Source organism: Bufo gargarizans, chromosome 11 (assembly GCF_014858855.1).
Source record: "Bufo gargarizans isolate SCDJY-AF-19 chromosome 11, ASM1485885v1, whole genome shotgun sequence".
In the NCBI taxonomy this organism is placed as follows: domain Eukaryota; kingdom Metazoa; phylum Chordata; class Amphibia; order Anura; family Bufonidae; genus Bufo; species Bufo gargarizans.
In genome coordinates this window covers 46,193,288-46,219,057 of record NC_058090.1, presented here as the reverse complement: position 1 = coordinate 46,219,057, position 25,770 = coordinate 46,193,288, and the positions used below count along the sequence as shown (strand labels likewise).

At 43.9% G+C, this 25,770-nt stretch overlaps 2 protein-coding genes across 2 annotated transcripts in view; one reads left to right on the top strand and one right to left on the bottom strand.

Moving 5' to 3' along the window:
* LOC122922182 (protein farnesyltransferase subunit beta-like) overlaps nt 1–2,610 on the top strand; it is a 38,031-nt gene extending 35,421 nt beyond the window's left edge. Inside the window, exon 12 of the mRNA XM_044272699.1 lies at nt 609–2,610. Coding sequence (XP_044128634.1) covers nt 609–716 — 108 coding nt within the window. The 3' untranslated portion in view covers nt 717–2,610. The remainder of the gene's footprint in view (nt 1–608) is intronic.
* A 2,077-nt stretch (nt 2,611–4,687) lies between these two features.
* EIF2AK4 (eukaryotic translation initiation factor 2 alpha kinase 4) overlaps nt 4,688–25,770 on the bottom strand; it is a 111,160-nt gene continuing 90,077 nt past the window's right edge. The window contains 11 exon segments of the mRNA XM_044271659.1: nt 4,688–5,660; nt 6,777–6,892; nt 9,802–9,846; nt 10,804–10,872; nt 12,195–12,292; nt 16,509–16,567; nt 18,859–18,971; nt 19,343–19,429; nt 20,701–20,823; nt 21,843–21,953; nt 24,401–24,535. Coding sequence (XP_044127594.1) covers nt 5,603–5,660; nt 6,777–6,892; nt 9,802–9,846; nt 10,804–10,872; nt 12,195–12,292; nt 16,509–16,567; nt 18,859–18,971; nt 19,343–19,429; nt 20,701–20,823; nt 21,843–21,953; nt 24,401–24,535 — 1,014 coding nt within the window. The 3' untranslated portion in view covers nt 4,688–5,602.

The window sequence follows — 25,770 nt, the reverse complement described above, 5'->3', positions numbered from 1 at the left end:
TTGTGCTGTATTTGTGTGGTCCGTACAGTCTTTTTGTAGTTCCTGCCAAGTATATGTTTAAATCTGTACCATTTTCTGTTCCTTCCTAGGAACATAAAAAAAAACAGCATTGCAGGATCCATCATCTGAAGGAAAGGAATGGTGCCTAACAGACCCTATTGGCTATAATGGGATCCGTAGGGTTTCTATTAGGGAGACTGGGATTTTACTGGATAAAATAGTGCCACCAAGGCCTGTAATGGAGCCACTGACACAAGTGTGTGCTGGAGGGGACGAATATTTTAGCCCTCTACTATTAGCCCAAATGGCACAAAAATATTGTGCTGTTTGCCTAATAGGAGCGATCAAAGAATACAGTGGACTCTGAGTTTGAATAAAGAGGCTGGGGGTAGTACTTCTTCCATGAACACGACACAATCACCTCCACTGTATTTTTTGATAGCTCCTATTAGAAAACCTACAAGTTATTTGTACTGTTTAATAAGAGAGCAGACCTGTCCCCATACTATGTTCCGGTAAAACAGGACAGAATTGTATGCTGCCAGAGCTGCTGTTAGAGTATATTTCTTTACTGAATGGTAACCCCATCTCTCCTATTTCTGTGGCAGAAACCAACGCATCCGGTGTATAACATTGTACCTGATAAGGTGGCCTGTGCGGTCATGCACTTCATGCAAAAAGAGATTCCAGATGAGAAAGATTTCAAGTCAAACTAGACTGACTAATGCATATCACCTTGCCCTTACTGTGTGATGCTGTATGACACCCCCTGGAGGAAGCCATCTTGTATCCTATAAGGGCTGTGAAGCATCTAATGGCATACCCAAGGCATTTTCCTTACGTTGCTTGCAGAGAAACCGTGATTGGATGGAGGAGTGAGCCACTCAATGGCAGATCCATGGTAATCTTACAAGAGACTTTTTTTTTTTTTTTTATTAACCTGTATTAAACTTTAGCAATTCAGAATTTTATAGTTTGTGGTCTATAATTACTTCTGCAGTGACTGAAGATTGCAGAACTTCACAACTGAGATCGTCTCAACAGTGTTGTTACCATACTAAGCAAGCAAATGTTCTAGATGTAATGCAAGTATGCCAATATCCTGTCCACATTCATTACGGGGGAGTAATATTTCCTGTCTAGTAGGATCCTTACTCTGGCCATATACTTGAGAACAACTCCCATGTGCATTAAGGGCCGTTTCACAGGAGCGTGAGCATCCTTTCTGGACTTGCAGGAGCGCATTGGCATTTTATACGGATTAAAAATGCGGTGTGCCTCTGCATGACCTCACTTCTACAGAATCATAGTGACCTAAAGCTGTCAGTATAATTTTGTAGGAATAAGGTAATGCAGAGGCACACGGCACTATAAATCAGTACAATGCTTTGTGCTCCTGCAAGATGAGCAGTGTCCGGAACGGAGGATCACGCTCACACACGGAGCCTGATTTCCAGACTGCACAGACTTATGTGAAGGAGCCCTAAGAGAAATTGGCGTTGTTGCTCACCCTCCATGGCTTGGTCTACTAGTGCCTATGAACCTCTGGTAGCAAAATACTATCTATGGCCAGCACTGAAAAGCACTGTGATAATGTTATAAGGTGCACTATTTTATTTTTTTGATTGCTCCAGTTCCTTTTAAAGACTTGCTTGTTTGAACTGCTCTATACAACATGGAAACTCTGGATCAGCTGCACAATTGTATGTCATATACTGCAGAACTGATGGCATTTATCAGAGCACAGCTCTGCATCTATGAAAACTTTATCTCCATTACTAAATTGAACTTGGGAAAGATGCAAATTTAGGAGTAGCCAGGTAAGATCATGATGATTATCAGCACTTAGCCGCAGCAAGTCACGGAGAATTAACTTTACATAATATACTCGCTGCGTGTGTCATTGTGAGTTCCTGTTCTGAACTATACTCCTGCCAGGATCGTGCAGCATTAGAAGGGTGTACCTGCGAGACCTGGAAGTAAAGTAGATTCCAGGTCTCTCAGCCTTATAACTAAATAGAATGCTGTGCTATCCTGTCAGAGGAGCAGAGGTCAGACAGGAACTCGCACTGCCACACGCAGCAAAGTTTCTCGCATTGAACTTGCTTGTCTGTGTCTGGCAGCGCTGAAATCCCACCGTGAGGAAGCAGTCCTGATATTCATGAGCCTTGTGGATTTACACAATTCTCCCTCTTTTATATGCATGCAGAGAAAGGTGGACGTCCCTGCAGCTCATGAATATCAGGACTGCTTCTTCATAGTAAGATTTCAGTGCTAGTTCATACATCTGTGATTTCCATGTGTGGATCTTTCTATTATACTGTATCTGTGTAGGCTCACAATCGCTGATGGAAATCACTGAACAAACACTGATTGTCTGAATAAGACCTTTTTAAAGGTAAATTTCCTTTAAAAAAGGGGAAAATAAAAACTTATTTATGTAAGGACACACGTGGCCATTGCCTGACACTACTTGAGGGCAGTTTAAAGATGGTTACAAATAGGGATCGACTGATATTGATTTTTTTAGGGCCGATACCGATAATTTGTGAACTTTCAGGCCGATAGCCGATAATTTATACCGATATTCTGGGAATTTTCATTTTTGAAAAAAAATTCCCACAAATCTGCTGAAAATTAATGTTTATTGTTAATGTGTATTTTAATTTTTTTTGTAAATCTTTCTTTTTCATTTATATTTTGGTGTTTTTATTATTTTTAAGTTTTTTTTAACTAACTTTTAGCCCCCTTAGGGACTAGAACCCTTGTCCTATTCACCCTGATAGAGATCTATCAGGGTGAATAGGAGCTCACTGTCCCTGCTGCTCTGTGCTTTGTGCACACAGCAGCATGGAGCTTATCATGGCAGCCAGGGCTTCAATAGCGTCCTGGCTGCCATGGTAACCGATCGGAGCCCCAGCATTACACTGCTGGGGCTCCGATCGGAGGAGCAGGGGAGAGGGGATCCTGTGGAGGGGCGCACTGCGACTGGGGTGGGGGCCCTATGCGCCACCACTGCTTAATACTGGGGGGGAGGCGCGCACTGCGCCACCAATGAAGCTTAATCTCACATTTATTCATATACAGGAGGCGGGAGCTGGCTGCAGGATCACATAGCCGGCTCCCGACCTCTATGAGCAGTAGCTGCGATCCGCGGCACCTGAGGAGTTAACTACCGCAGATCGCAGCTACAGCTCAGAGGTCGGGAGCCGGCTATGTGATCCTGCAGCTCCCGCCTCCTGTATATGAATGAATGATAGATTAATCTTCATTGGTGGAGCAGTGGCCATAGCTCCTCCCCTCCTCCTGTCCCCTGTCCTTACATTGGCGGCAGCAGCAGCACAGGGGGAGGAGACACTGCTTCCTTCTCCCCTGTGCTGCTAAGGGGAACACGGAGAGCGCTGACAGCAGCGCGATCTGTGTTCCCCATACACTATCGGAATATCGGCAAAATAGATGCCGATACCGATAGTGTTCAAAATCCTGAATATCGGCCGATAATATCGGTAAATCCGATAATCGGTCGATCCCTAGTTACAAATGCCCTTTTAAATATTGTACTACAAGTATTCATTTACTTGATACGTTAAGCTTTAGCCCCTATGGTGTAAGGCTCTGTTCACACAATGTTTGTGCTATACAATAAACAAACTAAGAAACTGCTCCAAGAAATGTTCTCTGCAGACAGACCCAAAACGGGACACATTTACAAAAACATGTATACGTGATCCAAATGTGATGTGGGCAGAGCCTTAACACTGACAAACTGGTTTTTCAAAAGTACAACGTTGGACATCTCCAAAATGCAGTGTTGTCAGCATCTTGTAGTGAGACTCTTTAGGCCAAATGAATACTGAAGTTCATTACTAAGCAGTGTCACTGCTCATGTTCCTACAGTATCTTCTAAATATCACCATGTGAAATGCTCAAATTAAATTTATATAACCCCTGTAATGTTTAGGCCTTATGCACACATGTGTTGTTTTTTTTTTTGTTTTTTGCGGACCGTATGCAGAACCAGTCATTTCAATGGGTCCGGGAAAAAAAACAAAACGGAAGATACGCAGTGTGCATTCCGTTTATGTATGTCTGTTCCGCAAAAGAATAGAACATGTCCTATTATTGTCCGCATTACAGACAAGGATACAGACCGCAAAATACATACGGTTGTGTGCATGAGGCCTTACTAATGGTATGTTCAGCCATGGTAGAAATCTTCCATGCATCACAAGCAGATCAGTGACATCATGCTGTACTGTATTGGTCATCTCCATTAAGTAATTAGGCAATCACTTTTGAGGTTTTTTTTTAAAGGAATGTTCCCATATATATTAGGCCGAATGCACACGGCCGTTTTTTCACAGCTGTGAGCGGTCCATGGAACCGCGGCCTGGACTGCTGAGCAGGAGCGCACGGCGTCATTGGTTGCTATGACGCCGTGCGCTCCCTGCTGCCGCCGCAATACAGTAACACACTGGTATGATCTATACCAGTGTATTACTGTACTGTGGCGGCAGCAGGGAGCGCACGGCGTCATAGCAACCAATGACTCCGTGCGCTCCTGCTCTCAGCAGGAGTCCAGGCCGCGGTTCCACGGACTGCTCACGGCCGTGTGCATTCGGCCTTAAAGGATAATGTGGGGGTCCGACACCCTAGCCCCTCGCTGATCAGCTGTTTGAGAAGGCACCAGTGCCTCTGTGAGCACCACGGTCTTCTCCAGCTTTTCCTAGGTCATATAACATCATGTTCATTGGTCACATGGCTTAGGCGCACAGCCACAGTGCCTTCTTAAACAGGTGATTTGGCGGGCGGCAGACCTCCACCGATTACTGATGACCTAGCCAGAGCATAGGTAATCGGTGTCAAAGTCTTGAAAAATCCTTTTAAAAGGGTTGCCCACTTTTTCTTTCCAAATTTCTGAAATTCCATGTAATGACACACTGTATGAAATGTCTGATAGAAGTCAGTTTTCTTTTGGCAGTATCTATGGTTTTACATGGGACTGCTGACAGCTTATCCAACCCAAAGAGATAGTCATGTATCACATAACATGGGAACTAGCGTCCTATATTTGGCAATTGGTGGTGGTGCGCCTTTATACAAATGTTGTGGATTTGTCAGAATTTTATTTCATACAGCTTGTCCATTATGTTTTTGTACATCCTAAAAAGACATTAAAATCACTTGCAGAATGGCTGACTATTGTTCCTAAGGATTTATAACAAACAGTTTTCTGCCAAATTATACATATTTATACAGGCAAAGATCTTATTTCTTAATAGGAATGTATACAAAACAATAAAAGCAAAGAAACCTTCCTTTGTCTTTCTATAAATGAAAAGCAGTGCTGCAGCAGCTGTGGGCGTCCACTCCCTGGCGCTGCCACATTATTTCTAGGTAAGCGTTCACAGTTTGTAGCCCTACTCTGCTTAGTCATTGTGTTTTAGCTGCAGGGGGTTAATAACTCAATGATATGGCTGGTCCCATGTGTTCCTGTTACTGTACAGAAATGGGGGTCACCCGCTAACGGCACAATCTGGAGCCTCAAGTTTGAGAATACTATAAAGGTAAGATTGCACGTCCTTCTAAGGCTGGCGCCGACTTAAAAGAGAACCTTGTAGTAATCATCTCTATAACTGTACAGCATAAGTACCGGCACCCTGAGAAGAGAGAAGACAGCAGTTAAGTAGGGGATATATGTAAGCATTATAATAGACCAGTAAATGCAGGCAAGGGTTAATTCTGCTACTCTGTTCCCCAACTCTCATCCAGTATTCTGTAGTCAGCAGCTTACGGCCAATATTGGTAATTATTACAATGTCCACCAGTGGTTAGCCACCCTTCAATACCAATACAGATTAATATAGTATCTCTGGCTCACAGAAGTCTGGCCAGACCCACCAGGATACCGTCCTGAGAGCCGTAAGTGGTTGTCTCCGGCAGCTGGTAACAGTTTACATTTACAACACTTTATAAAGGCAGAAACCGCACCACTTGGGGGCAAATTTGCTGTCAGTTTTGCTTGAGTCTTCATTGGCGTTCTTTATACTGCATTTATCAAATGGCATTTGTCCTGTAGAGACAACTACTACCAGGCACTTACTAATGTATTGTGATTGTCCATATTGCCTCCTTTGCTGGCTGGTTTCTTTTTTTCCATCACATTATACACTTTTCATTTTAAGGGGTTATGACCACTCTGCAATTCAGCAGTGGTTGTCGTGCTTACACATTATAGGTGCTTTATCCTATAGTGTACAGGCATGACCACTGCTGCACTGTAGGGTGGTCATAGCCCCAGGAAATTAGCAGTGTATAATGTGATGGAAAAATGAATCCAGCCAGCAAAGGAAGCAATATGGACAATCACAATACATTAGTAAGCGCCTTGTATTCACTTTCTCTACATAATAAATGTTAGTTGCTGAAGTGAGACAACCCCTTTTTGATCTTTTCTCTAGAAAAACTACTCCACCCTCCTACTGGATTGAGATTGCAACTTAAAAAAATTAAATAACAACAGTGATGACTCTGGAGTGACTCATTAACATAGCTAACCACACCCACTTTCCCACCCACATTTCAAAGTTGGAGTGAGTGGTGTAAAACTCCAAAAAGTCTCAAAAGTGAGCCTAAAGTTAAAAAAAAGCCCTATTTTGTGACTTTATAAAGCCAGAATTCTGGTGTGAAGGAATGATAAATCAGGGCTAAATAATTAACACTGACTTTCCAGCTGAATGTTTCATGAATGGCACAGTAAGGGGTGAGATACTTACCGCCTCTCAATCTTTATACTACAAATTTCATCGAAGATTTGCTTTAGGTATCTCTGTTTTGGCAATTTACACATGACTTGCTTCACCGATGCATTGAATGTTTGTTCATCTACAAACTGAAAAGGAAGCAGAAGGAATAATCAATAATGCAGTCAGTTCTATATTCTGAAATAAGCCACGACAGGCGAATTGTGCTAGACAACCCCTGTCATTAGGAGTATCTATTTCACCATGTTCACATGGACAAAATACTATTCAGAAAAATCAGACAAGTATTTTGCCTGTAGAACCTATGGATCTAAAGGCTAATTCGGTCCAACACTAAGGCCCCTTGTAGACTAGCGTGTCCAGATGTGTTGCGTCTGTGATGAGGAAAAATCGTGCGAGTAGGTACGCAATTGCAGTCAGTTTTGACTGCGATTGCGTTCTGATGTTCAGTATTTATCATGCGGGTGCAATGAGTGATAAAAAACTGACTGTGGAACCTGGACTTCTTCACTGAAGTTCAGGTTAGGCCTCATGCATACGACCGTGCCGTTTTTTGCGGTCCGCATTGTAGAAATGCCTATTGTCCGCAAAACAGACAAGAATAGGACATGCTATATTTTTGCGGGGCCACGAAACGGTGCAACGGATGTGGACAGCACATGGAGTGTTGTCCACATCTTTTGCGGGCCCATTGATGTGAATAGGTCCGCACCTGAGCCGCAAATAATGCAGCTCACAACAACAGTCGTTTGCATGAGTCCTTAGGTGAGCGCAGTGACGTCAGCGCAGGTCCTGCTGAATGAAGATAGAAGATCCTTTTATCTTTATTCAGCAGGACATGCGCTGACGTCACCGCGTGCAGATCCTGAAAGATTATGATGCCGGCTGCGCAAACAAGAGGATGAGGTGAGTTAAAAAATATATATATTATTTTTTATTTACTAACTTAAGAATTCTATTATTTTCTCTTATAACCATGTTATCAATTTACTCACATCTCCTAGCAACCATGCACAAAAATCGCATTGCATCTGCACTTGAGTTTAACGCATCCCCATTCATTTATTTTGGGCCTGCTGCGATTTTCATGCAACGCACAAGTGATGCGTGAAAATCACAGCTCATCTGAACATCCCCATTGAAGTGAATGGGTCTGGCTTCAGTGCGGGTGCAATGCGTTCCCCTCACGCATTGCACGCGCGTGGAATTCTCGCCCGTGTGAAAGGGCCTAAATGGTGTGTGGCCACCCTCTGCAGTCCCAGTGCTGGTTCAGGCTCTGAAAAGCAGAAGATGGGGCAGGGTGCTTCTTTTTACAGCAACGAGAGAGAGATCTGAGGTGATTTTCAGCTCCAATGCGGCTCTGCATCAAAGTCAGTGTAAAAAAATGCAGTTTGAACAAGCCATTAGTTTTCCAGGAAACATGGATGGCCTACTTGATAATAGATTAGAGTTAATCTTCAAGGCTCTCATCTAGATTAGTGAAGCCTAGCGCATGGCTGGCAGGGAGAATTACAAGGTAACAATTATAAAGCTTACCATTTTCTTTAAAACCAGGAAATTCACCGTTAGGCGCTTTTCACGCGAACGATACAGATTATTTCAGGCTGCGTTCAGTGAAACTCGCAGCATTTCGCAAGCAAGTTCAGTCTGCATTTGCGTTCAGTGTTGCAGCTTTTTCCACGCGGGTGCAATCAGTTTTGATGTGTTTTTCCCACACACGTGTTTACAAATATCATCTCCTAGCAACTGTCAGTGAAAAACGCATTGCATCCGGATGCAATAGGTTTTTCACTGAAGCACCATTCACTTCTATGGGGCCAGGGCAATGCGGAACTGATGCATCATCTACACAGACCCATTGAAGTGAATGGGTCAGGATTCAATGCGGGTGCTATGCGTTCACTGCACACATCGGACCCACGCGGAAAACTTGCTCGTGTGAAAGGGGCCTTAGGGGGGGGTTGTGCAATGTGATGATATTTATGACCTGTCCTTAGGATAGCTCAGCAGTATCAGATTGTGAGGGGGGTTGTGGTGCTTGTGCGAGCGCTGTGTCCCGCTAGTGTCTAACGGCACGCTGTCTACATTATAGTGGTGGTGCAGTATCATTACAACTGCTGGCCCCAAGTGACAGGAAGACGGCGTGCAGTTTAACATTGAAGAGGACGCAGTGGACCTCTTCAAACACCTGATTGGTGGGGGGGTGCTAGGAGTTAGAGCCTTGTTGATCTGATACTGATGAGCTATCCTAAGGACAGGTAATTAATATCATCACACTACACAACCCCTTCAAACCAGGCACAATGTGTTGCAAAGACCCTATTACACCAGAAGATAAATCGCTAAGATTTATCACTAGCAAGCAACTGTAGTAGCACTCCTTAGCGATGATCTGGCAGTGTAATACTGCCGACGATTACCCGATACATGAGCAAATGCTCATTCATCGGGTAATCTGAGTCTTTCAACGTGTTTGAAAATAATATTTTGCCAGTGGCAGATTGTGCCGTGTAATCAGCACGCTGCTGCCGGCAAACAACAATTTAATATGGGGAAGAGTGAAGGCATTAGAGATTGCTCATCCCCATACTGAGGAGGAGATCGCTGCAAGTAACAGCAGCAGTCTCCTCCACCAGCGAGAGCAAGTAAGGAACGCGTCCCTCCCGACAATCGCCTGCTTCATCTGACAGTGTAATGAGGCCTTAAAGCTAGTGCAGTTGAATGCAATGACCTCTTCCATGCCACTCTGTGCACCCTTGCTCCTACAATCCCTCCCTCTTCTTTCTGATTGACAGGTGCAGGAGAGACTATGCAGCAATCAGGCCCTGACAATCATGAAGGAGAGGCTGGCAGGAGCAAGGGTGCGCAGAGTGGCTTTGCACTGAACTGCTCTTCTGTATAGTGATCCATTTATTTTTATTTCAGAAAAAAGGGACTTTTTATCTATAAGTGAAAGGTATACATTCAGCTGAGCCCTGTAACGCCTTGGTCCTGGTTTAACAGTGAATTGCCCTGTGACAGACTCAATATTACTTACCTCCAATGATAATAAATTTAGTATTGCTTCTTTTGGTAGATCTACCTAGAAGAATAAAATTATTCTAATTAATCAGGGCCTTAAAAGTGAGCAAAAAACTTGTCTGATAAGCAGTAAGCATGCTGTACGGTGCAGAGAGCCACTAGTCCTACCGCATATCCGGTACATGGATGTAAGGGAGAGAACTCTTCTATAAGCCCAAGGGGAGAGCTGCTCCAAAGAGCTTTTATTCTAAATAGGCCTAATGTACACCAGTGTTAAATCATTGTACGTAGGTCAATCTGTACCTCTATTATATACAGAGGAACACTGTATTATGGAGATATTCTCTTAAAGGGCATCTGTCGGCAGATTTGTGCCTATGAAACTGGCTTGGCAGCTGAAGACAACTGTGTTGGTCTCATGTTCATATGTGTCTGCATTGCTGAGAAAAATTGTATTTTAATATATGCAAATGAGCCTCTAGGAGCAACGGGGGTGTTGCTCTCTCTGCAGCTGCCACGCAGTCTGATCAGACCTGGCCCTGTATATCAATCAAAGTACAGAGAGAACTGAGCCTCGAGGTGTAACGCCAACGCCCCCGTTGCTCCTAGAGGCTCATTTGCATATAATAAAACATCATTTTCTCAGCAGTGCAGGCACATATGAACATGGGACCAACAACGATGTCTTCATCTGCCAAGAGCACATGTCACAGGTCAGCCAGTTTAAAGGGCATCTGTCAGCAGATTTGTACCCATGAAATGCATTTCTTCTAGGGAACAGTATAATCTCACTATCTGTCTACAGAAGACCATAATATGGATGCATCCACATTACAGCCAGCTGAAAAATCTGAAACCAGCTATAGTGATACAACATCTCATGTCTATTGCAAAATTTTCAGCCATGTTCCAATTACTGTATAGTCACAGTCTAGAAAAGATAATCCCTCCCGACCAGCCAGTGTGTGAAAATAGGTGACACTTTATTTAATACTCAGATGCTACAGTGTTTACTTACTGCCAAAATTTCAATTTCTGTATTTCTTTGTTGGAGGTTTGTGATAGAAGTTTGAAGTTTAGAAAGAACCTGTAAAAATGAACATAAAATACTGAATGAACCATGCATTCACTCTTACACACACCACCACCATGTAACTGTACAGCACTGGTACAGTGTAAGTGCCTGTTCACAGGAGGGCTGCCATCATGCATCGTGTAGATCAGGGGTAGGCAACCTCTAGCCGTTGTGAAACTACAACTCCCAGGATGCACAACTGCTCTTCTCAGAACTCCCCTAGAAATGAATGGAGCATGCTGGGAATTGTAGTTTCAAAGCAGCTGGAGTACCGAAGGTTGCTGACCCTTCGTGTAGACACACACAGGACCAACACAAGGTTTCATGGGTGGGTTGCCATTAGCTACTATGGTTGTTCCCATCTGGTATTTATGGAGGGAACATTGCCTTATGTATGTCCAGGACATTGTGGGACCAGTCCTGCTGTGTTGTACAACAATACACATTTATCACCCAGCCACAGATCGGTCACTGGAACAAGGGTCCTTGCTGCATGACCAAACTGATGACGAGTCTAAATGGGAAGGCAGTCGAGAGTACCTACTGATACTCTATTCAATGTCTATGGGGCCAATTGAAACAGGAAAATGCTGGGTGTTATCATTCTTCTGGTCTGTATGATCCATATACGGCAATTATTAGATTGTATAAGGACACGTCCTGTTGACAAGGGGAATGGTAACAGTTGTCTATTTCTACGTTTCCAGGAGGAACGACACAATGTACAGTTCTAAGAAAAGATGCTCCAGAGTTGTTATAGGGAATACAGGAGGCGACAGGTCCTCTTTACTGTGATAATTTTATGACCGTTTTAGGCTACTTTCACACTTGTGGCAGAGTGATCAGGCATTTATTTTTTCCCATTTTTTTTTTCAGTCTGCGCATGCGCAGACCGAAAGGACGGTTCCGGCATTTTGAACGCCGGATCTAACACATACATTCCTATGCAAAGAAAATGCCAGTTCCGGCATTCAGGCAAGTGGTCAGTTTTTTTTGGCCGGAGATAAAACCGTAGCATGCTGTGGTTTTATCTCTGTCCTGATCAGTCAAAATGACTGAACTAAAGACATCCTGAATGGATTGCTCTCCATTCAGAATGCATGGGGATAAAACTGATCAGTTATTTTCTGGTATAGAGCCCCTAGGATGGAACTCTATGCCAGAAAAGAAAACCGCTAGTGTGAAAGTACCCTTAACTGCTCTTTCGGCTGTATTGCCACACTTTTTACCACCAAACTCGTTGTTCATATCATCTTATAAATACACAGATGTCCGCTTCTAAATAAAAATCTTTAGTACAGTTAAGAAAGTGAATACAGGAAAACATTTGTTACCTGAGTTTCATAACGACGTCTCGTACTTGCAGATAACCTTTCTGGGGCAATGATACTGACACTTAGTTTTACAGCACTGCTGTGCTGCTCAGACTGGCCTGTCAAGTAAAATATAGAATGAATACAAGCAACTGATACAATATTGAAGAAGAGAAATAAAATTAAATAATAATTTTAAACCCCCAAATTTAAAGGGAACCTGTCATCAACTCTATGCTGACCTCACTGAGGGCAGCATAAAGTAGTGACAGACATGCTGATCTCAGCAATGTGTCACTCATGAGCTAATAGTAAGTGGTTGCTGAGATCCAGCATCATAATCATTACAGCCCAGGCCTGGAGAAGAGTCACATCTACCTGAGAAGAGTCCTGGTTATTCCTAATCTCCTGCTCTCTCCCCATCTGCTGATGATTGACAGTTCTCTCCTAGAGAGAAAGGGAGAAAACTAGGTAGAAGACTGTCAGCCATCAGCAGGTGGGCAGTAGATCATGAATAACCATGACTCCTCAGGTGGCCATGACTCTTTTCCAGGTCCAGTCTGCAATGATTGTGATGTTGGTTCTCAGCAACCACACTTTTAGTTTCAATAGTTTTTTATTTTATCAATAAAAACAAAGAAGTATTCGGACATGGACAACATCACAGTAGTCAGATGAGAACATGCGTTATGACAATACATCTGTGGGCGCAGCCACTACTACACAATACTGTTATCAGAGGTCTATCAAGTATGTTCGACACCATAACCGCTGATATCAGCAGTAACACAGGTGTAACGCCAAAACACCTACAGGTGTTATCTACATTCCGCAGCATAGGCATTGCAGTCATAACAAACAGAGCACACAGATACACAAAAGAGTGACCCGAGAGGTCGCTGTTTAGTGACACCAACAGTATAAGCAAACCAAAAGCTGTGGGTTACCACAGAGCAACCTAGGGTAAGGCCTCTTCTAGGGAAGAGGAAATAATGGAGGGAGGGAGGGAAAGGAAAACACAAAGGGAAGGGGTTAAGAAATACCCGTATCGTATTTCAGCTGCTTCCACCTGTATCCAGGGCTCCCTCCTCAAGGGGAGTAGAAGGGACTACGGATCCACTCACTCCAAGTCGCCTGCCTCAATTTAATGGGAATGGTTGATGAGGGTAAAGAATGTTCATACCTGCAGGTCTGATTAATCTCTTGTATAACTTCGGAAATCGAAGGAGGGACCTGATTTTTCCAGTGTCGGGTAACTACAAGTTTGGCGCTGAGCAAAATGTGGCCTACAATGTGTCTATTCGGGAGCGGTACTTCCTTAATCCCAATGAACAACAAGGCTACCTCTGGGGATAGGTCTATTTTTCGCCCCGCTAGATTGGCAACCACACTTTTAAATGACAGATCGCTGAAATCAACTCACCTGTCTCTACTTTATACTGCCGTTAGTATGGGTAGCATAAAGTTGAAGACAGGTTCCCATTAAAGGGTTGCCCAACCATAGTAATAATTGACAAATCTGTGTAGCCAAGAGAACCAGCCTAATAACAAGCTGAAGTGTCAATTATGCAGATTCTCTGAAAGTATATAACACAATAATAATCCACCCTGGGGCTCTCATGGGGATCTGCCACCACCTACAGTCTCGGATAGTATTAGGCCACTACTTGTATGTTGATCCTGTTGTTCACATTAACCCAATCAGTGAGATGTACACTGTAACGATCTAGATAAGGCCCATCGCAAATGGTGGTCACCAATGCAGTATCTGATCGGTGGGGGTTTGACACCCGGGACCCCCGCCGATCAGCTGTTTGAGAAGGCACCCATGCTCGCAGTAGTTTTGGTTAGTGCTGTGAGAGACTGTGCAAACACTGTAGGATTAGTGATCACATATCATAGCTCTGTTGATTGACTCTGGTAACATTATGTTAAGAGTTGATAGTACCGTATAATGTTAGACCTCACTGGACTTAACAACCATCACATTACTCAATCCAGATGGCCACAGAGCTATGATATGTGATTGCTATTTCTCACAGCACTAACCAAAGCCTTCCTATTTATATTAGGACAGTCTGTACGACTACTAATAGTGTCAGTGGGATACCAGCCCAACATCATATTTGACTCATTTTGTTTGTATCAGCTGTCAGTGACTTACTTGCTCTCAACGTCACATACTGTATTTTCCTGCGTATAAGACTACCTTTTAAACACATGAAAATCTTCTCAAAAGTCGGGGGTCGTCTTATACGCCGGTATACGGCGTGCTGAAACTTATTTCCTAGCCGGACTGGAGAAGCTGTCCTTCTCCAGCTTCAGGGACAGGCGCCCTCTAGCTGAGCCACCGTTCGCTGCATCCTGGCCAGCCGCTCCTGAAGCAGCCCCCTCTCCCTGCTCTCAGTGGTTTTCTCATGCCGGCAGTATCACATTGCGTACTACCGCTCAGATCGTCTTGAAGACAGGGAGGGCTGGGCAGGCAGGGAGAGCTGACCCTCCCAATCCAAGCAGGCTTTGTATGCAGTGTGCACAGAAAATACCGGTACATCGCTTGCCGCCATTGGCTGGTTGTTGTATACTGGGTTCGATTGGCGATTCTGAGGGAAGGCAGGGGGAAGCAGGAGCATCTGTAATTCAGCCAATTCTAATGTTGGAACGGCAGATCTCTAATGAAGTTTGGTGTGCATCTTGTCTGTGGTGAAAAAACTGAGTCTATCTGGGGAGCAGATACATGTGGTGGTGAATACAGTACAGCACCAGTATCTGTACCAGTTTATACAGTACCAGTACATACAGTACAGTATAGTATACAAATGGCTAACAGTCAAGACCCCATCATGGCTCTACCAGCAAGAAGAAAGAAATATGAAGCCAGTTTCAAACTTAAAGTTGTAAACTTTGCCATGGAACATAATAACTGCGCTGCTGCAAGACAATATGGAGTAACAGAAAAGATGGTTCGGGACTGGAAAGCAAATGAAAAAGCATTAAAGAGTATGCCAAGGGGTAAGTGTGCATTAAGAAGAGGCACCCCACATTGGCCAGAACTCGAAAAACATGTAGCAGACATGGTGAATGACCATCGCCAAAACGGTTATGTAGTGACACAAAATAAAATACGTTTGTTTGCACTTCAGTGAGCCAAATCTAACCCAGATCACAGCAACAGATTTAAGGCCACGGTATTCTGGTGTACTAGAGTCTTGGAAAGGCATAATATGCTACTGAGACAAAAGACAAAAATTGCACAACAATTACCTGCAGATCTTGATGCCAAAGTAAATAGCGTTGGAGGCGTAGTCTTATACAGCGAGTGTAGCCCAAACCCTATATTTTAACTGGAAAAGTTAGGGGTCGTCTTATACGCCGGAAAATACGGTAAGTGAATGGTAACCAAGAGAATGAAAGAGTTAACACCTTACATAAATGCATTGGTGACAACCATTTGAGATCAGCTTATCTTACCATTACCATCTCATATTGGAACAGTAAATTCCACTGATGATGAGATCTACATACAGGAAGTGGCATAATACTATGTGAGAGACCGTAGGGGTCGACACATTGACCCGTGAGGGCCCCACTGTGGATTATTGTATTATTTTTATGTTTAATATATTATTGAGAATTTTGTAGCCGTAAGCTGCAGATTGTTTATATAATATTTCCAATATTTTTTAGATACTCAATTATCTGTGTAGTCTAGACCGACGGCTTATTTGTCAACTGTTGCACTACTTTTGTCTCACTGGATACAGGGACCGCCTATACGCTGGACCACTGAGTAATCCTGGTGAGCGTCCCACCTTCCTAATATTCTAAATTACCGTAATGCCATACACTAGTGCTTGATGGCATTAGAGGCTTCAAACCTCCTATGATAAGATGATGGTCATTTGTGCAAATAAATGTCACTGTCCACAATGTCTGGCCTTCCCCCTTTACTGGAAGAACAAACATCTGAACACTGGGGGCTTGCAGATGCAAATGTGACCTACTGTAGTTTAGGGAGATGCATAGATGAAAAGAATCACAAAGAAAACCTTTTTTTTCCAATTCTTCAAGCCCTACAGATATTTAGTAGTGTTGGGCACAATAATAAAATCTCATCTGTGCTGGGCAGAAGAAAAAGACTTCCAGTACAGCGCCACCATTTTTTTAAAGTAATAAAACAATAGACAAGTATCCGGCGTGTGACCTTAATGTATTCATATTGAATCACTGAATCATTGTCCTGAACAGCTAGTGTGTAACAGTAGCGGCCATTCACCAGGAAGACTAATATATAATGGCAGCCCCACATGCCAGGGAACTACACCGCTCAGTACTTACTCTGTGTGCCTGAGAAGGATCCCTTCAGATTCTGCCCAGACAGTGTATCCAGCATTTCTCTAGAGAGAAAAATCCTTATATATTACTACTGCTCACAATGTGTGATAAAAGGAGTGAAAACATCCACATTAAATGTATAAATCTATTGCTAACAATATTTCCTGTATTCCTTTACTTTTTAATTATTTCCATTAATGGAATGAATACCATGAATATCCAGCCCAACACATTGAGGAGCATTATGAAGAAGATCTAGGTCACTTCACTTATTTGGTCATTGTGGCCCCAAACCAGGTGCAGGTCAAAAACACAGAACAGGAGGAAAGCTTTCCATCATACCTCATCTCTGAGTGGCATTACTACTGGTTTTGGCTCACAATCACTGATAGAAATAACTGACCAAGTAACTAAAGTGTGAACTAGGTCATAGAAACATGGTAAACTAGAATAAATTCATTGAAATTAAAATAGAAAAAATTCACTGATACAAGGTTACAACACTGCAAGATGCAACCAGTGATATATGGTATGGTGCAGTGGTCCCCGACTTTTCATACCCCGAGAGCCACATTCAATGGAACCATTGAGCACATGCCCAATATTAATAGGACGTGGGCATGATACTTGCTGGGCCTTGGATGGTTACCACGGCAAGTGTCCCATACAATATGCTGAAGAATCTCTCTGCCACATAACTTTCATCTGCAGCTCCAGGACGCAACAAAAGGCGCTTACAAGCAAGTCGCCTCCCATGCCACATCTTCAGCGGCCATTTTCGGGAACTTGGTTAACAAAGCTTACTGAGAGTCCACAGCTACCATTCGTATTTACACCTCCCCCTGACCCTCCACCACTAAACTTATTAAAGGAGTTCTCAAAATCACTAAACTGACTGAGGGGTCTCTGGGAGGGCCCATCTTCCCCACACACTTAGGGTCCATTCACACAACCGTATTTCTGGGTCTGTATCCGTTCCGTAGAATTGGGATCCAGACTCATTCATTTCAACATGGCTACATCAGTAGATTCCCTTCCGCGGGCCCGCCAAAAAGATAGAGCATGTCCTATTCTTGCCCGCAATCAGGAGTAGGTATCTCTATAATAGGGCTGGCCGTGTGCATAATGCAAAATGCAGAACACATACGACCTGGTACCCGTGTTTTGCTGACCGCAAAACGCTTACGGACGTGTAAATGCAGCTTTATCGACACTGGAGGCAGTCAAGACAAGTAACATTATTTTACCCAGTGCTGGGCGCCCTAGTGCCATAAATTGTCAGAATTCATCACCATGATCACATTAATTATTACATTTACGGACTGTCAACATGCCAACACCTTCTCTCCCATCTAAGCTCCTATGTGGCACACAGCGTGGATAAAAGTTACACAGCCAGCACCCCAAGAGCACATAGGTACATACACCATCAAAGATTTGTATGTTGTGTAATACTTCATGCACTTACATGCCTAAAAAGGGGTTGTCTGGGAGTTTTTGAAACCTTCAGGGGAGCAGAGGGGGTCATTTAGTATCCACAAAAATGCCTATATTAGGTGTATTTCTGGCGCACATTGCGCCGTAATCTGCGACTTTTCCCCTCTCACGCCAGGTCTTAAAAACTGGTTGTGGTGTGGGCGGGGAAGAGGACAGGCCGGCAGGCCCATCTCATTCATCATTTTCTATGCCTGTTTGAGGCGTGGAAACTGGTCTAAATATAAGCCAGCCGACACCTCTTCATGACTTAAATGCCGGTCTTACTAAATGACCCCCTAAATCTTTACTCACCTGCTACTGGCTCCTCTGTTCCAGCTCTGCAGGTGGCGTTCCTTTCACCATCAGACCAGAATTGGTGATGCCACGTCAATTGTTCACATGACCACTCATCCAATCACTGGTCTAGTGTGTAAATGGCATATGACTGCCGAGTTGTCACGTGGACAATGGATGTGTCTCGACAGTCTCTTCTGATCTGAGGGGGACCAGACCTGCAGCTCTGGAATAGAGGTGCAGGTGCCCCCCAAAGGTAAGGTGATCCCTCACTCTGCTCTCTGCAGTGACTTTCTTCACAATTTTGTCTGGATGCTACAGTTGTCACTCAGAGCAGAGGGGAGGAATTGTGGCACAGTGCGAGAGCAACGCCTGCTGATAATAAAAGGACTGATAAAGGTATGTCTGCCAGGCTCTCCACAGCCCCTACTTTGCATTGTCAGTGGTTTTACATGGTCAAAACTGCTGACAGACTCCCTTTAACCCGTATGACCAGAAAAGACGACTTGTATGTCTCACTGGCAAACACTGTCACAACCTGCCATGTGTGAAGCAGGCCATAAAAACAGTCACACGTCCGCACCTGTTATTTCTCTCTTCCTGCCCTCGGAGTCGGAGCTTTTGTAACAGGTGATCCACAAGATCTGACTCCAGGATCCTCTTCTCAGTCTGACGCTCCTTCTCAAATGCTTTCAGCTGTTAGGAACCAAAAAAACAGACATGTTAATAACATGTATTTAGTGGATGAAGCCAGTGCGAGAGCAGCTGGAGATGCTGAATCATTATGGTGACAACTGAAACCTTCCATGGAGTCAGATTAATTTTTACCATCATGTGTTAAACAGGAGTTTAACCCCAAACTATTTCCCCCCGTAGTTTTTAAACTTTAGAACTACTTGCCTGGATGATGGTCAAATACTGTAAACATTGCACATCGCGGTCTTCTTCCAACATGTCCAATACATTTTATCCAGAACCATAGTTGGTAAACACTGCTTTACCCAGCCAATCATATTAAATATCTGCACATATACACACAGAGATCACCTCTATCTAGCGTCATGTACCTTCACGTGACTCCCTTCTTTATCAGAGACAATAGCAACAAAAGGAATCCCAGACAATCTGCAAAGTTCCTGCAGCTCATCCTGTGACTGAAGAAGAAAGACATGTTAGGTACTGTCATGAGGTCATTGGAATCAGAACTGTATCTTATTTTTATCCAGCATTTTCTGCAGGGCATACTGAAACCAAGATGAATAGAAAATTTCAATGAGAAGGGCTACAGATATCACTGGTAGAAAAAAGAGCTGTGCCTGCACACGCTAATGGCTGGATGGTGGTGCTTTTCCTGCACAATGTGTCTTTTATTGGGATTTGCCTTTTCGAGAAAATGAGAATAGAGGCGCAGATTTACTAGTGTCTGTACCAAAAAAATCTGTCTAAAAATTGGCGTATCTAGTTTTTCTACACCTTCCCCCCCCCTAAAAGATATGCCATTTTGAGCCAAAGTTGTTCCACAATTCTGACATAAGAAATCCATCTCAAAGTAAGCCACCCAATAGTTGGTAAAGAGTCAGGGAAGAGTGTCTATCCCTGCACCAGATGTATCATCCAGCCTGAATCCCTGTGATAGATCTGGTGCAGGTCTAGATGGCCGGTCTAAGCTTACGCCATCTACAAGATTAGTAAATCTGGGCCAAAGACTCTGAATTCTATAGGTAGATGAACTATATTAATTTCTCTGTAGTAAAGATTGGAAAGCCAATACACTTTACATAAAAACACATGATGTAATACAGCAAGGGGGAAACATCATAGACCAGCGTTTTATGCGCCTAACCTGAAAACCAAGCTAGCCCCTGCCTGGCACAGAATTCAGTCTTGTTTTGCACTAGAAAACAGGCATAAAAGAAGATAAAATGTTGGGAAAAAAATACAGCACTCTTCCAGTAAATGCAATAGTGATTTATTTAGACCATTGCAATCTTTCGACTCTAGTAAGTCTTTCTCAAGGCTTCAGAAGTTTTGCTAAGCAATTTACAAATACTTACATAAGGTTCTAGGTATAAGCTCACTTTAAAAGCGGGTCACTAAGCTATGGGAGAGCCACCACATGGTGTAGGAACCGACCTGAAAGAGGAGCTGGCAAGTGTGCTTAGAATACATTTGATCAGTGTATACGCTCACTTGCCAGCTGCACAGTGACCTCTTTCAAGCGGTTCTCTACACCATGTGGAATCTCATGTTCATTTTCTCTTAGCAGCAATGGATCAATGTAGAACATGAGAAGGTACGGTCCATGTGTTGTTTTTTTTTTATTTATTGAAAATGCTCTTTAATTACCATAGTCCTATTGGCACAGACTAGTGATACATGATGAAATCTCACCTCACACGGAGAGAACGTAATGGCTGCTACTCACCTCAGACCAGTCATACATTATCTCGGCTGTGATGCCAGCGGTCCACAGCTTCTGAATGATGCCAATAGCCCTGTTCACAGACATCTGGCCGGCACTCACAACAAGCAGGTCACAGCTGCTCACCTGGAATTAATATGGACAAAAAAATATATCCGCAGGATTTACATGCAGCTGACTTGTAAAAATGCACGTAGAAGGGGATAACATTGCTTCTACCAACGTCTAGTCTTGATATGATCATTAACATCAAAGGCCATCACCACCAGAAATTAGCTAGTACAGGGTAAATGTAAACCTTTATGAGCTGCAGGTTAAATATCTGGATAGGAATTCTGGTTCAGATTTTTTCCCTAAGCAGTTAAGGGGTTATCCGGTAATAAATATTGATGACCGTCAGGATAGGTCATAAATATCAGATTGTCCCCTTCCAGACACCCAGGACCCTCACCGATCAGCTGTAAGAAGAGGCGGTCGCTCCATGAGCCTCTGAGGCCTCTTCCTAGGCCAGGGATCAGCAAACTCCGGAAATCAAGCTGTTTTGAACCTACAACTCCCAGAATCCTCCTTTCACTTCTGTGAGAGTTATAAGAATAGCTATGTTTGCATGCTGGGAGTTGTAGTTTCAAGCAGTTGGAGTGCCGCAGGTTGCTGATCCTTGTCCTAGGCCATGTGATGTCACAGTACGTCGGTCATATGGCCCAGTTGCAGCTCAGCCCCACTGGAGTGAATGGGGCTGGGCTGCAATACCAAGCACAAGCGCTATACCATGTGCTTGGCAGAGATGCCGAGAGCCGGCTGTGCTCCCCAGAGCTCTGCTGAGCGCGGCAGTTCCCCATAACAGCTGATCGGCAGAGGTGCTGGGACTCGGAACCCCGGCGATCTGATAATGATGACCTATCCTGAGGCCATCATTATCTACGTTTTCTAGTAGCAGGTGATTACTGAAATGCCCCATTGGTGAAAATGAGAGACTAACAATAAGTCCCTAATTAGGCATTTTCATGGTGTTTACAGTGACTACAAAGCTGAAGAGTCAGAAAAAATGACCAAAATGATCAAATATATCTGTTCAATGATTCTGATCAGGTAATGCACAGATGTGGTCAGTGTATAGGCACATAGAAAGCTTTACATTAACTTACATTTTCATCAGCGCTGGAAAGTGCAGCAGAGATCTTGTCTATAGCTATGCTAACGCCAACCGCACAGGGTACAGCAAAGGATCCCGTCTGAAGTCCTTTAAACTGTGAAATCTAGACATAGAACAAAACGTTACTTCACAGATAATGTCACAAGCCTGTCATCTCACAGAGAATCCACCTCTGTTACATTGTGTAAAGAAAAAAAAACTATGGGAGTCATTTACTAAGCTGGAATAGGCCTACATTAGGCGTATCGCAGATGGCAGTGCAACGGTTAGTTGTGCCGCTATCTGTGACTTTGCCCCGCTCACGCCAGGTCTAAAATTGTAGGCGTGGCTTGGGAGGGGAAAGGGCCAGGCTGCTAGGCCGTCTCATTCACCATTTTCTATGCCTGTTTTAGGTGTAGAAAATGGTCTGAATGTAAGACTGTAAGAAGCCGTCTTACATTAAGAACTGGAGCTGGATGCGCCAAAGTTATGGAGAAGCAGGTGCCTCTTCATAACTTCAGCGGATCCACCGCCAGCGATGGGGCTTTATTAAGACTGTTGTCTAAAACGCTGGTATCTTAATAAACGTGCCCTAATGTGACTATAACATACGTTCTCTTCACAAACCTCATGTGTAAGTGTGCGGGCTGTGCAAAACCATTTCTTGACAATCATTCAAGAAATCTCCCTAATCAGGCCCACATCTATGTCTGTTCCACGGCTTTGCAAAAAATAATAAAATAAAAAATATGTCCTATTCTTGTCCATATTGCGGACGAGAATAGGCATTTCTACAATAGTACGAGACCTATGGAACGGGAAAGTGTGGAGCACATGGCCGGTATCAGTGTTTAGGGGACTGCAAAACGGACACCGTCATATGCGCGAGGCCTTAAGGACACATGGAGGAAATAAAAGGCAACCCTGTAAAAAGTAACTGCCACTTACATACGGTAATATGCTGACTGCAGCTGCTCTCTCAAGACCCTGGCAGATTTGAGGTCCTTCAAGATACCAAAAACCAACGCACCAAAAATGGTTAAAATAATGTGCCAACCAAACATGGTAGAAGCACTGTCATACATAAAAAAATTTCCCCGGTTCATGTGAATTGCAGTGGGAACTTTGTGAATTCTGTGGGCAGTATCGAGCCCGATTATACAGTGCAGGCCCCAACTGTTATTTTTCTTTTCTTACAATGACAGCAGGGAATATAAAAAGGTGAACACAGCATGGGACTCCCAATAGAGCAGGGCTGGCCAACCTGCGGCTCTCCAGCTGTTGTAAAACTACTATTCCCACCATGCCCTGCTGTAGGCTGATGGCTGTAGGCTGTCTGGGCATGCTGGGAGTTGTAGTTTTGCAACAGCTTGAGAGCCGCAGGTTGGCCAGCCCTGCAATAGAGCTGTAATGACCGGCAACACACACAGGGAGGAAAACAGGGAAAGCCCTGCCCAAGGGAGAGGGAAAGGTAGTGACCCCTAACTCACCTTGCAGCTGGCACCTGCCTGCCCTGACGTCCCTAGACGGGTTCCTCACCCGTGCGGCGATCACGTGCCTAAACCCTGGCTTTCCCTGAAATGAGCCCTAGATAATGAACGGGCCGGTGGGATCGCTAGTCCTCACCACTGCACTAAGAGGGAAACACCAGGGAGAGGACAGACAAACACAGACAAACACAAACACCCAGGTGGACGGCAACAATTGTCCACAAAGGTCCAACAGGGATCCGGAGGGTAGCGTTCCAAGGCAACACTCAGAGAACGCAGCAACACAGCTCCAGTGGGTCAGAATAGAAGTCCAGGCAGGAAGCTCTATATCTGGCAACCAGAGAAGTGTGAGAGGGGAATATAAGGAGGATTGGGAGTGCTGGACAAGGAACAGCTGAGAGAAGGAGCTACGGATCCCTGAGTGAGCCAAAAGGGTTTGTAAAGCAAACCCAGAAAGCTACAATAAGGAAACTTCCCTATCTGACATAGAGCGTGCAGCCAACCGCTGCGACCTCCTGACCCCGGGTACAACGGAGTCAGGCGTGGCTCTTGACACCCTCGTGACAAGAGCACTGACTAACACGTGCAAAAACTACAAGGTATTGAGCTGGGGCAGCGAACCACTGGTCTTGTCCTAGTGGACTATCCGGTGTCTTCTGCAGATTAGTTACCAAGTGTTTCCCCAGAAGGAACCTTGGATTGCTGAGGGCTCTGCTCTGTTCAAGTGGTCAGACGATACCCTGAGTGTGGTCATGAATGGCGATTACAGGTGAGCCGAGAGACTTACAGGGGAGCTTATTCAATATGAGGTTTAACAATACACAGGTGGCTGGTGAAATAGACAGATAACATGGAAATTATACGAAGGTCATGTTGCCAAGTACAACTTTGTATAATACACAGACCTGTTCCTCTTTCCTGTGGAGTCAGAGATGAGATAAGTAAATGTCTCAGCAGATAATAAGCACATGCTCCCACAATCTGCATGGTGATGCTCAGTACAAGACAAGGGATTATTTCCTCCACAGCTGTACACACTGCCCAGTCCCTCTGTAAACCCTCCATTATGCTCCAGGCTTACCAGATGGTCATATCTGCCCCCGGCTGCCAGGATCTCCGGAACGGTTCTCTGTCGGCGCTTGATGAATGCAACAAACTGAAAAATGATCCCATTGTGCTGCTGCATCTTATAGACCAGACCGAAATTCACAACGACCTAAACGAGTACAAACATTTCTAAGTATCATAAAATGTGATAAGACATATAAACTACATGACATGCCGCACACACCCATACTGTCCTGCTGAGATTATAATTGGGGTATCTTTGTAGACTGTTCTCATCAGTTCTGATCAAACATTTCAGCCGACCTCTGTCACTTTATTCTAACTTCCTTACAGACGGGGAGCACATCTCATCCATCTGTCTACATATCATATAGCAGTTTTCTAAAAGGGTGTGCAGGTCATTGAAATGAATACAAATGTCAAGAGGAAGATATATGGGGTCATTTACTATCAGAGATTCGCCTATATTAGGTGTATTTCTGCCACAGATTGCGGCACAAAGGTTATTTGCGCTGCAATCAGCAACTTTTCCCCGCTCACGCCAGGTCTAAGAGAGGACTGGCAAACAGGCCCGTCTCATTTATCATTTTCTACACCTGTTTTTGGTGTAGAACATGGTCTAAATGTAATCCAGCAAGGAAGCTGGCTTACATTTAGACCGGCGGTGGATACGCCACAGTTATGTAAAGGCCTGCGCCTCCACATAACTTTGAATTATTTACCTTCAGCTTTAGGGGTTAATAAGACTGGTGTCTAAAATGCCGGTCTTAATAAATGACCCGCATAGTACTTTTACCACAGGGGATGTCATGTAGGTGTTCCTACCCCTGTGTAGGACAGTCTTTTCCTTTTTTACTAATCCAAGTAGACATTGAAGTGTCTGATTTTGACAGCAACATATGCACACCCGGATACAGTAGAGAGTGGAAAGAGTCTGTATATAAACCAAAATGGCCGACTTTGGGTGCGGTCACTCAATGTCCCTGATAGTGATGCAGTTTCATGAGAGCCAAGTCTTTAGTATAAAAATGTGGGAGTATAACTTGTTCTTGTCACATTAAAGGTCACACGAGTTAAGGGATACAACCAAAAGATGTAGAACCATAATGTGTGTTTTGTTTTTTTAATAAGAAAATACTGAATTATTAACATCTTCAGTTATTAGAGATCGATCCTTCGGGATTCATGCGAGTATCTGTTCCAATACTTCCACAGCCCAGGGCAGCAAGGGCTGTGTATCAGCCGCATCTCCCAAAACAATCGCAGCTCCCCTGACCCGAAGAGTGATTTATGATACAGTCAGTTCCTATCATACCATGGGTCTATTGTACTGTATTCACCTCATCATATGAGTACAGTACAGTAGACCCACAATCAGATAGG